This window comes from Salvelinus fontinalis, chromosome 34 (assembly GCF_029448725.1).
Source record: "Salvelinus fontinalis isolate EN_2023a chromosome 34, ASM2944872v1, whole genome shotgun sequence".
NCBI classification, from domain to species: Eukaryota; Metazoa; Chordata; class Actinopteri; order Salmoniformes; family Salmonidae; genus Salvelinus; species Salvelinus fontinalis.
This window is the reverse complement of record NC_074698.1, coordinates 11,686,470-11,700,355: the sequence shown is the minus strand read 5'-3', so window position 1 is coordinate 11,700,355 and position 13,886 is coordinate 11,686,470. Positions and strand designations below refer to the sequence as shown.

At 41.7% G+C, this 13,886-nt stretch overlaps 1 protein-coding gene across 1 annotated transcript; it reads right to left on the bottom strand.

Annotated features, from left to right (window-relative positions):
- Positions 1 to 226: 226 nt before the first annotated feature.
- LOC129833105 (serotonin N-acetyltransferase-like) lies at positions 227 to 3,191 on the bottom strand. Its single transcript, XM_055897409.1, has 3 exons — positions 2,630 to 3,191; positions 2,125 to 2,279; positions 227 to 1,953 (listed from the first exon to the last, which is right to left on the bottom strand). Exons 1-3 carry the CDS (start codon positions 2,793 to 2,795, stop codon positions 1,648 to 1,650), a joined length of 627 nt encoding a protein of 208 aa, XP_055753384.1. The 5' UTR covers positions 2,796 to 3,191; the 3' UTR covers positions 227 to 1,647.
- Positions 3,192 to 13,886: the final 10,695 nt, after the last annotated feature.

Here is a 13,886-nt window from a genome sequence, read left to right as displayed (position 1 = left end):
TTTCTGTGGTGATTGATGCTGCCCTTTACTTTGGATGTCATAAGGTGAATGCACCAATTTGTAAGTCGCTCTGGATAAGAGCGTCTGCTAAATGACTTAAATGTAAATGTAAATGTACTTTCAGACATGAACATTAGTTACCGTTCGCTAACAATCAGCTTTGTTGAAGGCACCACTGTTTTCGTGATGTATGTCAATGTTAAAGGGAGTATGAGGAGCTGTAAAATCTGTGGCATTGTTTCCCTTTATTGCCTTAGTACATCATAGTGTTAATACGAAAAGATAAGCAACAGCCTAAGAGTTCAACACACCAGAGGACTAATAGGGTTTAGAAAAATAAAATGGTATTTACATCACACTCAGAGAACTCAATAATAGTAGTATCTCAGTAACAGTATCTCAATAACAATAGTAGTATTAGTAATAATAAAAACCTCAAACAAGAATAGTACTACAAAGTACGATTTGTGGCAAGGAACATTACATTTAAATTCCCTCAAAATTAAGCATCATAAAAATGAAGAATGTTGGGCCTGCAAAATTCGAACTTTGATAATTCAATGACGTATACACAAAGTATATGCTGAAACTCCACATTGCATCTCAAACATATTCTGATTCTGTCTTCTATCGCGAACAGACATTTTTTTTGCTTTCTGTTGCTGTTTTCTAAGGAAACCCATTCTTGTCCCCTTCATGTGATGGTGCATGTCCCCTGTCTATGTTGCAGGGCGTCGGGATGCTGTCTGTGAGGAACTGAAAGATGGTGTCTCGGATCCTGCTGGTGCTGCAGCTGAGATTGATGGGGCATTGCCTTCTCTCATGGAGCACCTGTGGTTGCAACCTGGTCTCAGAGCATTTCATATGATTCTATATGTAAATCTGGGATAATCCATATGTTACGTTTGGTATGGTATGTGTTGATTGGTAGATGTCCATTACCCATTTCGTATGATATTACGAATTACAATTCGTATTAAATGTTCAGAATTTGCAAAACATACAATATATTAGGATTTTACAAAACGTGTAATATTTTGTGAATTCTAGCTAGGTGGCTAATGTTGGCTAGCTCGCTAACATTAGCTAGGTTAGGGGTTAGGGTTAGGGTTAAGTTTATGAGTTAGGTTAAAGGGTTAAGGTTAGGGTTAGGTTTAGGGGAAGATTAGCTAAAAGGTTTGTTAGAGTTACGTGAAAGGTTAGCTAAACGTGAAGGGTTTGCTTAAAGGGTTAAGGTTAGGCTTAGGGGAAGTTCTGGATAACATGCTAAGTAGTTGCAAAGTAGCTAAAAAGTAGTAAGTAGTTGAAAAGTCGCTGAAGTTGTCCGTGATGAGATTTGAACTCGCAATCTTTGCTAGATGTTTGTGTTATACGCCCACCCATCCTGACCAACCACCCTTCTTAAGTAACCATCTGTCTTATGTAACCATACCAAATGTAACCTATCATACTAAATGGTGTGTCTCGAATTTACGTACAGAATATTATGAAATGCTCTGAGACCAGGTTGGTGCTTGGATCTGTCTGTCTGCTATAGTGTATTCTGGACAGTCAACTGTGATGACCAGAGTCTATGATTACGTGGTGGATGAGTTCCAGTGCTAGGATTGATGTGATTATGAGCGGGGTGGTGACGGCCGGCAGTGACTAGCAGCCGCTGTTCCGCCGTGCGTAGGCCGCTCCGCCGATATGGTACTCCATCTCCTGGAAGGTGAGGTTGGGCACGGTGATGGCAGAAGGCCCCTTTTCCTTGAAGCCTGCCTTCTGGTAGAAGGGCACCAGGAACTCCTCGCAGACCAGCAGGGCCCTCCGGAGGCCTGGCACACATCGCAGGTACTGCAGGTAGCGCCACAGCAGGATGGAACCTTTACCCTGCTGGCGAGCGTGGCGGTGCACAGACAGCACATGGATGTGCACTGCCGAGGTTTCTGGGACATGCTGGGTCATGGCCTCCTGGGGTAGGGAAAGGTAGGGTTAATGACCAGGTATGATCAGAGTAAAAAACATGTATTTTATTGATGGTTACCTTTCAGATTATGAAAAAAATATTTCTGTTTTTTGGGGGGCATATCAATTCCAAATATGCAATGGAGGTAGCTCTGTAAATTGTGGTGTCTGTCTCACCTGCTCCAGTCTCTCTTTGCCCCAGCCTGAGCCGATGATGAACGCCACCAGCTGGCCCTCTTCAAACCAGCCCAGGGAGAGCTCCGGACACTGACTTAGGAAGTTCAGCACCTCGTCAAGAGTGAGTGGACACTCGCCAGACACAGAGACGAATGCTGGTGGGAGGAAAGACGAGACACACGGTCAGTCAGTCAGTCAGTGAGCAGATGAAGCATCTTGGAAGATTAGCAAACAAACCAGGGATTACAGGCTGCTTCCTCTCTTGTCACAGTTTATTGATGTCATTCACAATCCATTTTTTGGGACAAAAATCTGTGATTAACACACATTTGGTGGTATTAAGGCATTGTTTAGTTTCCTGAGTTCTTTATATTGTGGAGACTGACAGCTATTGTCATTATGTGTTAGAAATGATAAGATAAATGTGCATTTTGTTAAGACCCAAAAGCCTCTCTAGTCCAACAAATCCTTTACAATCCACAGTAGAATCTGGAGATACTCTTACCTTCTCTCTCGATCTCGAACACGCTGATGGCGTCCTGTGGGGTCAGGTTTCTGAACTCGCTGGCGGGGAGCGTGTGGCGTCTCTGGGTTCGCGGAATGACCCCACCAACCGGGGTCCTCGTGTAGAAGGGCTTGAGGAACGGAGAGCGGCTGACCTGATGTGTCATGATGGTCAGTTACTGGGCTGATGAATAAAAACGATGAAATACTCTCTGTGCTGTCTTTACAAGTATAGCAGCTCTCTTTCCAGTCTTCTGTTGTAGAGAATACTGTAGATATTTTCTTGGTTAGATGTTGGTTTCCTCTTGACCGGTTTTTTGTTCCAGAGTGGTTTGATGATGATAATAGTCTTTGAATCCAACACTAAAAACACATCTGAGGTTAACTTGCTCTGTGCTTTCTACCTGCCTGTCTGTCTCTGTCAACTGACTAGTCTTTCTCCTCACCAGTAGAATAGTACCTGTCCTTTTGTCTCAACACCTCCACTGCAAGCTCTTACCCTCCCTGATCTCCTTCTCTTGCTATCTCTCTCTTTCATTATCCCTCTTTCATGCACTCTCTCTCTTATTGGCCCATCCCCTGATCTGTCAAAGTGGTCATTCCAAAGAGGGGATCACTGTCTGGGCACGTAAGGTGAACAATTCACCAAATCTGGTGACAAGCATGTTTATGCATAGCAGTGTCTGGGAGGAAACCATTGAACTCTGTGATATACATTATGTTAGTGATTGATTGATTGATTCTCTTCAGTCTTCATTTTGTTCAGGGTTTTCTTAGAAAACTCAATTGAAGGCCAGTTTTTAATATATTCTCCCTTTCATTGTACTGTTATTAAATCCATTCACAAAGAAATCCATCAAGTTCACAGTTCACACTTTCAAGCCCCATACTGTATGTAAGGGCTCCTTATATCACCATTATATGATATACTAAAACATGATTAGTGAAACGTCTGTGTAGGCTTAAAGAGTTCTGAAGCCTTCATTTAGCTTTAGAAGTTAAAGCTCAAAGTGTGACCAAGATCACCAAGGTTTTTTTTCTCTCACATCGATGATGTCATTTTGGCACGCTAACGTCAGCACCCCACGTCGCCTTTTCTGGACGGCTCTCATGTGCCGGCCTCGTGCTACGTTTGTATGTCGTGGATCTGGTCCAGGGTATGTGCACGTAGCGAAGCTAGCCGATATACTGTAGCTCACATTGTGTTGACACGTGGGGCCCTTGGGGATGTGTTTTGGAGACGGTGGTGGAAAGGGCTGTAGCGTGGCTTCTGGCTTACTGGCGTGATAGGCATGTGTGTGCAGTTCCAAGGGCATGTGGGCTTTCACTGTAACAAACCCAGAGAGAAAGAGAGAGGGAGATTTGGGTGGATTGCTGTAAGGCTGATTTCATGGCTTAGAGGTTTAGCTCACCTGCTAATTAATGAGAATGAAAGCAGCCTGTTTGCTGGGCTGCCTGGAGGAGAGTAAACCTGTTTATATCTACTGGGCCTGGAGGAACGGGGTAGGATGAGTAGGTTACAGAACGACTACTCTTGATGTCACCAGACAAAATAACAGATTTGTAGTCAAATAAAGTAATATGATCATATATGATCATGTCATTTATGTAGCACTATGCTAGTTACTTCTGGTGATCATTTATGTAGCACTATGCTAGTTACTTCTGGTGATCATTTATGTAGCACTATGCTAGTTATTTCTGGTGATCATTTATGTAGCACTATGCTAGTTATGTCTGGTGATCATTTATGTAGCACTATGCTAGTTATTTCTGGTGATCATTTATGTAGCACTATGCTAGTTATTTCTGGTGATAATTTATGGACCACTATGCTAGTTATTTCTGGTGATCATTTATGTAGCACTATGCTAATTATTTATGGTGATCGTTTATGTAGCACTATGCTAATTATTTATGGTGATCATTTATGTAGCACTATGCTAGTTATTTCTGGTGATCATTTATGTTGCACTATGCTAGTTATTTCTGGTGATCATTTATGTTGCACTATGCTAGTTATTTCTGGTGATCATTTATGTAGCACTATGCTAGTTATTTCTGGTGATCATTTATGGACCACTATGCTAGTTATTTCTGGTGATCATTTATGTAGCACTATGCTAATTATTTCTGGTGATCATTTATGTAGCACTATGCTAATTATTTATGGTGATCATTTATGTAGCACTATGCTAATTATTTATGGTGATCATTTACAGTTGAAGTCGGAAGTTTACATACACTTAGGTTGGAGTCATTAAAACTTGTTTTTCAAGCACTCACACTCACACATACATTTCTTGTTAACAAAATATAGTTTTGGCAAGTCGATTAGGACATCTATTTTGTGCATGACACAAGTACTTTTTCCAGAGGCAAAAGAAACGCACACCTATTTAGGCGAGGTGCTGGCTAGCGGAGTGGAACAAAAAAACTAAGGTGCTCAGATGTCCAACGTTTTGACAGACAAGCTGTCTTCATCAGGGTACAAGTCATTTTTCCAACAATTGTTTACAGACGGATTATTTCACTTATAATTCACTGTATCACAATTCCAGTTGGTCAGAAGTTTACAAACACTAACTTGACTGTGCCTTTAAACAGCTTGGAAAATTCCAGAAAATTATGTCATGGCTTTAGAAGCTTCTGATAGGCCAATTGACTTTGTTTGAGTCAATTGGAGGTGTACCTGTGGATGTATTTCAAGGCCTACCTTCAAACGCAGTGCCTCTATGCTTGACATCATGGGAAAATCTAAAGAAATCAGCCAAGACCTCAGAAAAAAACATTGTAGACCTCCACAAGTCTGGTTCATCCTTGGGAGCAATTTCCAAATGCCTGAAGGTACCACGTTCATCTGTACAAACAATAGTATGCAAGTATAAACACCATGGGACCACGCAGCCGTCATACCGCTCAGGAAGGAGACGCGTTCTGTCTACTAGAGATGAATGTACTTTGGTGCAAAAAGTGCAAATCAATCACAGAACAACATCAAAGGAACTTGTGAAGATGCTGGAGGAAACAGGTACAAAAGTATTTATATCCACAGTAAAACGAGTCCAATATCGACATAACCTGAAAGAGGCTCCAAGACGCTTGCAAGCCGAAGAACACCTTCCCAACCGCAAAGCAAGGGGGTGGCAGCATCATGTTGTGGGGGTGCTTTGCTGCAGGAGGGACTGGTGCGCTTCACAAAATAGATGGCATCATGAGGTAGGAAAATTATGTGGATATATTGAAGCAACATCTCAAGACATCAGTCAGGAAGTTAAAGCTTGGTCACAATTGGGTCTTCCAAATGGACAATGACCCCAAGCATACTTCCAAAGTTGTGACAAAATGGCTTAAGGACAACGAAGTCAAGGTGTTGGAGTGGCTGTCACAAAGCCCTGACCTCAATCCTATAGAAAATTTGTGAGCAGAACTGAAAAAGTGTGTGCGAGCAAGGAGGCCAACAAACTTGACACCGTTACACCAGCTCTGTCAGGAGGAATGGGCCAAAATTCACCCAATTTATTGTGGGAAGCTTGTGGAAGGCTACCTGAAACGTTTGACCCAAGTTAAACAACTTAAAGGCTACCAAATACTAATTGAGTGTATGTAAACTTCTGACCCACTGGGAATGTGATGAAAGAAATAAAAGCTGAAATAAATCATTCTCTCTCATTCTTAAAATAAAGTAGTGATCCTAACTGACCTAAGACAGGGAATTTGTACTCGGATTAAATGTCAGGAATTGTGAAAAACTGAGTTTAAATGTATTTGACTAAGGTGCATGTAAACTTCCGACTTCAACTGTTTGTAGCACTATGCTAGTTATTTATGGTGATCATTTATGTGATATATATTTTGTGCTGTATCCAGCTAATCCACATGGAGATTATTATGTTTTATTTTTATGGAGTAATTGATCATTTTACTGTTACATTTCTACCAGGGCCATCTGTAAGGTGCAGCTTTTGTCTGTTAGTTTCTAGATATTGAGGTTGCCAGATGAATTGTTAGATGGCAGCATTTCTTCACATAGTGACTGAAATGGACATTAATCCCCAAAACAATCTTCCTTGAGTGGTTTACAGCCAATAAGATTATGAGAAAGCTAAATAATGTCATGCCGCCCATTCCTTATCAGTTATAGCCTTTCATTACTTGTCATAATGTTTACATTAAGATGAGATTGTAGACAAGACAACTTTGCCCACGTCAACATTACTTTAAAAAAAAAGATAACCAACCCCCCCGCCATAGCCTTATCCACACAGGCTTAGCAAAGCCATAATAGCTTTAACACCACTGAATGTGGAGTAACTCGTCTCTGTAGACCACTGTTCTACCAAAAAGCGTTGTCTGTAGGATTACTTTAGAAACAGATGGTGAAATCTCTATTTCCAGCCAACAGCTGCGTCTTTCCAAGACAATCACAATGAGAAACTCCCACTTGTTGGGCTTACTGGATATTAGGCCTAAAGCGTATGCACAGATTTTTTTCTGATGGCGTGATTTTTTTGGGATCCACCTAAAGCTCGTCTTCCTAATCTCACTAGTTTGCTTGAAAAGGAAAAAGGAGAGGAGAGTAGGGTCTCACTGTTGTTGTCAGGAAGGTAATTATCTCAAGGAGCACTCAAACCTCTGAGCTGCAGCTTCTAGCCACTCTAAATGAGAGTTGAGGAGGAAATTATGCTGTGGTGACGTGCAATGGTGGTTTGGGAGGGCATATCAGGTTCTCACCTCCTATATGTTTTCTATGTGGCATCATGTCCTTGTTTGTTAGTGTTCAATGTTTTGAATTACACTCAGATTGAGTTGGTTGAGTTTATTTTATTTTTACAGGGACAGTGCACATTAATCAACGTTTCAGTAAAAGTGCCGGTTTTAGCCAGCCGGCTAATTTTCAACCGCAGTCCCTGGGCAGATATAAGACTCCATCTTACAAAGTTGTTGACGAATATCATTATATTCCTAAATACTTTGATAACCTAAAAACATGGATCACTGGATCAAGATGTGACAATACTTTCAAGAAGTAATGACAGAATAATAAGAACACTGTAATGTAGTGTCACAGAATGTTCTGTGTGTTTGTGTGTGTGTGAGTTTGTGTGTGTACACTACCGTTCAAAAGTTTGGGGTCACTTAGAAATGTTTTTGAAATAATATCAAATTGATCAGAAATACAGTGTAAATGTTGTAAAGGACTATTGAGGCTGGAAACGGCAGATTTTTCATGGAATATCTACATAGGCGTACAGAAGTCCATTATCAGCAACCATCACTCCTGTGTTCCAATGGCACGTTGTGTTAGCTAATCCAAGTTTAGCATTTTAAAAGTCTAATTGATCATTGGAAAACCCTTTTGCAATTATGTTAGCACAGCTGAAAACTGTTGTGCTGATTTAAAGAAGCAATAAAACGTGCCTTCTTTAGACTAGTTGAGTATCTGGAGCATCAGCATTTGTGGGTTCAATTTCAGGCTCAAAATGGCCAGAAACAAAGACCTTCTGAAACTTGTCAGTATTTTCTTTTTCTGAGAAATGAAGGCTATTCCATGCGAGGAATTTCCAAGAAACTGAAGATCTGGTACAATGCTGTGCACTACTCCCTTCACAGAACAGCGCAAACTGGCTCTAACCAGAATAGAAAGAGGACTGGGAGGCCCCGGTGCACAACTGAGCAAGAGGACAAGTACATTAGAGTGTCTAGTTTGAGAAACAGACACCAGTCTCAACGTCAAAAGTGAAGAAGCGACTCCGGGATGCCGACCTTCTAGGCAGAGTTCCTCTGTCCAGTGTCTGTGTTCTTTTGCCCATCTTAAACTTTTATTTTTATTGGCCAGTCTGAGATATGGCTTTTTCTTTGCAACTCTGCCTAGAAGGCTAGCATCACGGAGTCGCCTCTTCACTGTTGACGTTGAGACTGATGTTTTGCGGGTACTATTTAATGAAGTTGCCAGTTGAGGACTTGTGTAGCGTCTTTTTCTCAAACTAGACACTCTAATGTACTTGTCCTCTTGCTCAGTTGTGATCAATTCGCCTTTTAAAATGAGCAACTTGGATAAGCTAACACAACGTGCCATTGGAACACAGGAGTGATGGTTGCTGATAATGGTCCTCTGCACGCCTATGTAGATATTCCATAAAAAATCAGCCGTTTCCAGCCTCAATAGTTATTTACAACATTAACAATGTCTGCACTGTATTTCTGATCAATTTGATGTTATTTTAAAGGACAATTTTTTTTCTTTTCTTTCAAGAACAAGGACATTTCTAAGTGACCCCAAACTTTTGAACAGTGGTGTATGTGTGCACATGCGTGCCTGCATGTGTATCAGTGTGTGTGCAAATGTAATTGGTTCTTGAGCTGTACTGGCAGTTAGTTTAATGAGGTTAGTGGGTGAGGTTGGCACAGTGTGCCAGACTGTTTTAATCTGTACCGACCTGCTGCCTGCTCAGGCACATCCAGAGGATCACCCATCCTCTGACAGCGTAGTCTCATAACACTTTTACCCTTCTGTGCTGGGAGATTACGCTAGCTGGTTATGAGGCTAGTAGCTCTACTTGGCCTAACAAATGACACAGAGACTGGGCTACAGGTCAACACCAATGGGAAAAGGAAGGATGGATGGCTGAAATCCAGGGGTAAATATGGTCTGAGTCGTCCTAAATGAGTTCGGCTTAGGGTTGAGCCAGGGTGTGGACATGAAGCTAGGGTTAAGGAATCCGCATACATAATATAGGTTTGGTTTGCTCCTAGCAGAACTTGGCAAGGCGAAACGACCGTCTGTGCTCTCATACTTCCTAAAGACCATCGCTTGAAAAACAAGAAAAAAGCATTTGTTCATCCTGAGTCACCGTAGCAACAACATAGCCAGAAATACTTCCTCAAAATAGTCAGAATTAATCTAAAATAACTCAAGAAATCTGTCATTAATTTTGACGTTTTTGGTGAGGTGATCTTAGTCACGCAATTTTACATTTAACTAAGATGTTTGGTGCGGTATTTCTCAAGTGAAAAAATGCATGAAACCTGGTGGTCTCTCGTTGAATGAGAACAAACTCTTCATGTTCCCACTCCTACTAGGAGTAGTACTGTTGACCAATCACAGACTAAGGGGCATAGACATCGGCTACCGAACTTCGACTTGCCTGTCACGTTCCTGACCTATTGTTCCTTTTTCTTTTATTTATTTAGTTGGTCAGGGCGTGAGTTGGGGTGGGTTGTCTTTATGTGTTTTTGTATTGTCTAGGGTGTTGTATGGTTTAGGGGGTTAAGTAGAGTAGATGGGTTAGTGTTCAGTGTAGGTGTCTAGGAAAGTCTATGGTTGCCTGAATTGGTTCTCAATCAGAGACAGCTGGTTATTGTTGTCTCTGATTGGGAGCCATATTTAAGGCAGCCATAGGCTTTAGCTGTTTGTGGGTAATTGTCTATGTGTAGTGTTTGTGTCAGCACTATCTGTCTTTATAGCTTCACGGTCGTCAGTTTTGTTATTTTGTTAGTTTGTGTATAGTTGTTCGTTTCTTGTTTGTTTTCTCTCTTCTTCTTAAATAAAAGAAGATGTATTTTGCACACGCTGCGCCTTGGTCCAATCTCTCACAGCAAGACGATCGTGACATTGCCTCAATAATATTTTTGGCTAAAGACCAAAACTAACAAAAAATATATAATATATGCACAAACTGTTTTGACTGGGAAGCACAAACTGTTTTGACTGGGAAGCACAAACTGTTTTGACTGGGAAGGACAAACTGTTTTGACTGGGAAGCACAAACTGTTTTGACTTGGAAGCACAAACTGTTTTGACTGGGAAGCACAAACTGTTTTGACTGGGAAGCACAAACTGTTTTGACTTGGAAGGACAAACTGTTTTGACTGGGAAGCTCAAACTGTTTTGACTGGGAAGCTCAAACTGTTTTGACTGGGATACACAAACTGTTTTGACTGGGATACACAAACTGTTTTGACTGGGATACACAAACTGTTTTGACTGGGAAGCATACGGTAAGCTTTAGGGTTAGGGTTGAGACGGAGTGTGGACATGAAGCTAGAGTTAGGGTTGAGGTTAGGGTTAGTTGATTGTCTTGGGGAGGGACCTGGCCTTGCACTTGCTGACTGACTGACCTTGTAACTTGACGTAGTCCGTAATCAATCCCGGCAAGTGTCCAGTGAGAGTGAAGTGAAGTTATTCATTAATAACTCTCCTTTTTGTACTTAGAGACAGTTATCCAGTATCCAGTTTGATGCATAACAGAAACCACACAATGTCATACTTGGACTAATGAAGGAAGGGAGTATGAGGGCTTGAAAATACTTAATATACAGTGAGTGTAAAAAAACAGGTGAATCCAGGCTATGATTCCTTATTGATGTCACAAAATCCACTTCAATCAGGGTAGATGAAGGGGAGGAGACAGGTTAAAGAAGGATTTTTAAGCCTTGAGACAATTGAGACGTGGATTGTGTATGTGTGCCATTCAGAGGGTGAATCGGCAAGACAAAAGATGTGTCTTTGAACGGGGTATGGTAGTAGGTGCCAGGCCCACCGGTTTGAGTCTGTCTAGAACTGTAATGCTGATGGGTTTTTCATGCTCAACAGTGTCCCGTGTGTATCAAGAATGGTCCACCACCCAAAGGACATCCAGCCAATTTGACACAACTGTGGGAAGCATTAGAGTCAACATGGGCCAACATCCCTGTGGAACGCTTTCAACACCATGTAGACTCCATGCCCCGGCAAATTGAGGCTGTTCTGAGGACAAAGGGTGCAACTCAGTATTAGGAAGGTGTTCTTAATGTTCTGTACACTCAGTGTATACAGGATATTATGAGTACGGACTCCGCTCCTCATACTGGCCTGAGCTACACTTAGAGGATGCAGAGGTGAATCATAGCTGAACATGGATCTTACTCTGAGATTGGAGAAATTGTGCTCACTGGACACAGACTTCAGTTCAATGTCTAGTTTTACATTTGGTTGAGTTTTTAACTAACGTGAATTCAACGTGAAATCAGCCAAAAAGAACATCTTTTCATTGGATTTTGGTTGAAAAGTTGGGTGGAAAACCCCCCCAGAAATCTCCTTACTTTGATAACTTTTTTTCAAATCCAATCAATTTTCCACTTTGATTCAATGTCATCGCATTGAATTTTGGGTTGAAATGACGTGGAAACAACGTTGATTAAACCAGTTTTCGCCCAGTGGTTAGAGAGACTCCAAAAAATCACATAATGTCGATAAAGATCTGTATCACCCCTTGCACACCTGATATGGGCAAAATAATACCTAACGTTACCAATCCATTGACTCAAGAACAATTGCAGCGTATTATTATTACAGGTGTTTCACTAGTTCCTGTTTGGAATGTATGTGCCTGAACTGTCTAATCAGTAATCAACACTCAGTCAGAGCATGTACGGGCTTGCTTTGGTAGCAGGTGTGCTTCAGAAGTATAGGTCATTCACATCAACACATAATGGACAGTGAGACAAGTAGTTATTAGTCCGTATCCATGGTGCACAATTATGCGTCTCAGCGGGTTCTTGCCTAACATACTGGTCTACTCAAACATGACGCCTGTTTTTGGAAGCCGGCTGCAGTTCTGATGTGCATCATCGGTTCTCAGTAAATGTATCCGTATGTTATTTATTGACAGCCCGTCGTTTACAATGCATTTTGTTCCGGTTTTTAATGCAAGGACCATATTTACTCGTCTGCCGTTGGTTATACTGCAGTTTCCCCACTAGAGGGCGCCTCGGGGGTTATAGAATGAAAGTGTTTAGAATGATCTGTACAGGGCTATTCTAGAAATGATACATGCTATATTCACAATATTTAGGAATAATAAAAGGAACTGTCAAGGTTGTTCATGATCCAATCTTCTATTATCAGTTGAAAGGCCACCAGTGTTGACCCACCGCCTCCACCTCAAGCCCAGACTTGCAACATTGGCGAACAGTGTCCCTTGTCCAAGTAACTATACGTTCCAGACCTATCATATTACCCCTCTGGTTATTTTTGGTATATTGTCATACAAGACCGCACCAAACATTTCACAGTATCCACGTCAGTCCTGGCCTGTCTCTTCTTCCAACAGACACATATTCTGGAGTAAACTATTAGATGAATTTGTACCGTGCAGTATTTCTATAGCAACATTAGTATTTATGAAGACCTATTTCTTAAACATGCTGTAAGGGATGCTCCTCTTCTTCTTTCACAAATGTATTACATGTTGACTATAAAAGCGTCATAGTCTAAAATGAAGGACCGGACATTAGACATCAAGTTAAGGACATACAGGGTCATTTTGTAGACGATAGTGACCTTGACCAGACAGGGAGGAGAGGAGGGCTATATGGGGACACTCCTGTTGTCATGGTAAAATGGCTCTCAGGAAACTGGACAGCAATAAAGAGATAGTCAAATGGAGATGAGAGGAAGCGTATAACAGACCGACCACACTTTGTGAATTCTATTAGCATATTTCAGGTAAGTGGTTGTGTAGGTTTATTGTGTGGTTGATGTGTAGAAGAGGAAGTATAATCGAAGTAAACACACACAGGCTTATGTCACCTACCTGCAACCATGAGTACCAGAAGGCCAGTTTTATGGAGACCATCAGCAGGGGGCACTGTGAAACCTGCATGACCGGGCAATGTCTCAATCAGTCCCTCTTGTACATTATTAGCCTAACGCAGGTGCACAACAAATAGCTTCAGTTACTCTAGGGCCAATATAACTTTGGAGCAGAAAAGCAAGATCTTATTGACAGTACGGTTCATTGATTATGATCTGACATGGGGTTCAGCATTCTTGTTACAGTGTTCACCTTTTTGTCCATTCCAATTCTGTACACAGATTCAGTCATATCCAAGTAAACACGTTACAGATGGGATGGACCATCTGAGCTGTTAACTTGAGCTTGCGGTTGACCAATGGGAGGTTAGCATGGTCCTTTTGGAGTGCCAACCCCTGCTGAGAGAGAGAGAGAGAGAGAGAGAGAGAGAGAGAGAGAGAGAGAGAGAGAGAGAGAGAGAGAGAGAGAGAGAGAGAGAGAGAGAGAGAGAGAGAGAGAGAGAGAGAGAGAGAGAGAGAGAGAGAGAGAGAGAGAGAGAGAGAGAGAGAGAGAGAGAGAGAGAGAGAGAGAGAGAGAGGAGAGAGAGAGGAGAGAGAGAGAGAGAGAGAGGAGAGGAGAGAGAGAGAGAGAGAGAGAGGAGAGAGAGAGAGAGAGAGAGAGAGAGAGAGAGAGAAGAGACTT

Bases quoted from the DNA above. Each gene is read 5' to 3' on its own strand.
- LOC129833105 (XM_055897409.1), bottom strand. From the start codon at position 2,795: ATGACACATCAGGTCAGCCGCTCTCCGTTCCTCAAGCCCTTCTACACG. The intron at 2,280-2,629 runs GTAAGAGTATCT...TCCTCCCACCAG, and splicing joins GTTCGAGATCGAGAGAGAAG to CATTCGTCTCTGTGTCTGGC. The intron at 1,954-2,124 runs GTGAGACAGACA...TCCCTACCCCAG, and splicing joins GCAAAGAGAGACTGGAGCAG to GAGGCCATGACCCAGCATGT.